The 2,933-nt window shown below is 33.7% G+C and overlaps 1 protein-coding gene across 2 annotated transcripts in view; it reads left to right on the forward strand.

Moving 5' to 3' along the window:
- LOC106681849 (synaptic vesicle glycoprotein 2C) overlaps positions 1-2,933 on the forward strand; it is an 82,457-nt gene that overhangs the window by 23,972 nt on the left and 55,552 nt on the right. For both annotated transcript variants that reach the window (XM_067046243.1, XM_067046242.1), the window contains exon 2: positions 974-1,027. In XM_067046243.1, the coding sequence (XP_066902344.1) occupies positions 974-1,027 (54 nt within the window). The remainder of the gene's footprint in view (positions 1-973; positions 1,028-2,933) is intronic.

A 2,933-nucleotide genomic window follows, 5' to 3' on the forward strand; every position in this document is an offset into this window, starting at 1 on the left:
AAAATATCGATATTTCGATAAAATAATATTGGAATATTGATGTTCATATTCCCTATCGATTACGACAATAGGAAATATCGAAATAAGTATGTACTTATCAAAATAAAATATCGATAATCTATTTTTAAATTTTCTTCAATAAAACAATTATATTTTATTTTATATTTGTTATATTTATGATATGGTTGTGTTTCATAGTTATTAAGAGTTTCTTATATATTTTGATTAGGTATGACATAAAATAAGTCTTCATATGTCTTGCAATGTCTTCATGTGTCTTCATTTTATAATTATTATTACTTTAATTCGTTAAATTTTCGATATCGATATTTCGATATTTTAGTTCCAATATAATATTGATATCGATATTGCTATCCGATATCAACATTGATATTGATATCGATATTTTCCTTTCGATATCCCATCCCTAGTAAGAAGTTCAGAATGAAAAGACGCATATATGTTTTTCCCAAATCAGCAACGAATGGGATGTTAAGGTCTTTGTGGATGAGTTTATTTGTAACGTAATAAGGAGCATCAAGGATTTTACATAAGATTTTGGGTTGTAAGGATTGGATGCGGGAGAAATTTGATGGTTTGGTAGAGCCCCAGAGCTCAATTCCATATGTCCAAATCGGTCTGATTTTCATAGTGTATAATAATATTTTGTAGTGAATGGGAAGTTTAGAGCCTTTGTCAAGTAGGTGTTGTAGCAATCGAAATCTACGAGCAGTTTCTTGTCGTTTCAGACACAAATTTAAATGTTCTTTATGATATTATTCAGATAAAAATATTTAAATATAAAAAGAAATTACAATGATTTAGTGGTGAACTTCATTTCGACTTTCCTTTGTTCTTTCGTACATTTTGAAAACCATCCATTTTAGACCTTTTATGTAATGTAATGATTTCAATTCTAATTAACTGAAGTAAATATTAATAAAAGTTTTAAGGAATTTTGTTTTTGTTTCAGAATTAGATAACACCGAAGGTGAAGCAGATTTAGAAACAGCATTATCAAAATGTGGTGAGTTTTTTTTATATTTAAATAATTTTAAACAAATGTTATTCATAAATTGGTTCAGGTTTAGTCCTGAAAGTAGTGCACTTAGTGTAAAGGAAATTAACATTTTGTAGTGGGGGGTTTTCTTAAATATTTTCTGGCAAGCTAGAATAGCAAGTCCCCAATTTTCCGCTTTATTCTCATTCTCCTAATTTTGCTTCATTCAGAATTTTCTACCTTATCTAATTTTTAAAGCCTGTTGTCGCCAGGCCGCTGGTTTTACAATAAAAGGGAAAATGTTTGTTTTTATCATTCACTTGGAATCACACGTGGAAACTAAGACAGATGAACATTTTTATACAAAATTAAAGTAGACAAAATTTCTCACTATCTGAATGTATTCCTTTTAATTTTCGGATAACCTATGACGCCGCTAGAGTGCGCTTAAAAGAGAACACTACAGTGACTCAATAGTCTCAAAAATATATAGAATTGTTGAAAAATTGTTTTTAATTTTTTTTTCCAAAAAAATGCCATTTTTGAATCTTGTGTGACTGAATACTTTATTAGAAGCCTTCAATTTTTTAAAAGTTAAATTATTGCTTTTACTTAAGGAAAACAAGAAGTCATGAGGGGTGCACATGCAAAACAAGAGGTTAATACATAACATAATTTTCGAAGTTTATATTACTTCCATCAACCTTTGTTATCTATTTTTCCCATCTAATCTGTGTTTGCTAGGAACCACTAATAGTGTTAAAGTGACAAAAGATGTAAACAAAATGATTTGTCATAAATACATAGGTTTTTCGTAAATGATATTATGAATGCAAAACTAATTGTTCCTAATTATATTTCTTCGCATATACTCTTGATGGGAGAAATTCCGATGTTTCCTATAATTCCTCTGGTATGGAAGGTCTTGAGACTTTTCCTGGGTTAGAAATGCTAAGATAAATGGGAGGTAAACCTAAGGGCGTTAGGCAACACTATAGGGAAACAGTCTCCAGACTTTGTAAAGGAAGGGGTTATGCAAGGAAAAAGCACCAGTCTCCTTTCCCGTAACGAGTATGAGGTGAACCAGTCCTCAAAACCTGTGGGGGATAATACAGTGGAAGAATGTTAAGGTTAACAGTCTTGTAAACAACTCCAAGAATACTTGAAAATCAAGTTGAGGCATTCTGAAGGAGCCCGAAAGGGACTCAGCAATGTTCTAATTTTAGCCTTTTTTTCGTACATCCTAATCTAAAAAAATAACTTACATAATACAATATGTACAATATTTAAAATAAACATATATACATAAGCAACTATTGATTTTGTCTTTCGGCAAAATTAGGAAAAATAGAGAGTGCATCTTTTCAACCAGGGGATGCACATCAAGTGTGTAGGTACAATGCTCTGCTAGTTGCAGTGGTGGTCCTAATGAGATCAGATTCAGACCATGGAATCCAGACCCACTATGACAGTGTCTTGCCACCTTCCAGGTCTTGATGGAGAGGCCACTAGCACAGGCTTTCAGCCAATCAAATGATTTGGAGTGCGATTGGCCTATGAACTCCCAGAGCTTCATGGATGGCACTGTTTTTGGCCCTCTGAAGGGTGATGTCTCTAACCCGCCGATAGATCGAGTTCTGGTAAACGTAGAGTAGGATCAATCTGATGGGGGTCTTGAAGATCTTCAGCTTGAGCCGAAGGGAGAGCTACAGCAACATTTGCTGATAGAACTGCCAGGACAGTATCAGTCTCTCCTTGACATGATTGGGGAAGGTGAAGATGCCTTTTCAGGCCAACACCAAGGTAGAGATCCATTCAATTCCTTGCCAGATGTTCTTCTTCCTTTGCTGTCTATGATGAAATTCTGGTGCTGTCGGCTATCCTTGCCTTCTGGCATGGACTATGACTTCAATCTTTGCTTGGTTCGTTCTGA

The sequence above is a fragment of the Halyomorpha halys genome, unplaced genomic scaffold, assembly GCF_000696795.3.
Source record: "Halyomorpha halys isolate HHAL.00 unplaced genomic scaffold, Hhal_1.1 Scaffold370.1, whole genome shotgun sequence".
In the NCBI taxonomy this organism is placed as follows: Eukaryota; Metazoa; Arthropoda; class Insecta; order Hemiptera; family Pentatomidae; genus Halyomorpha; species Halyomorpha halys.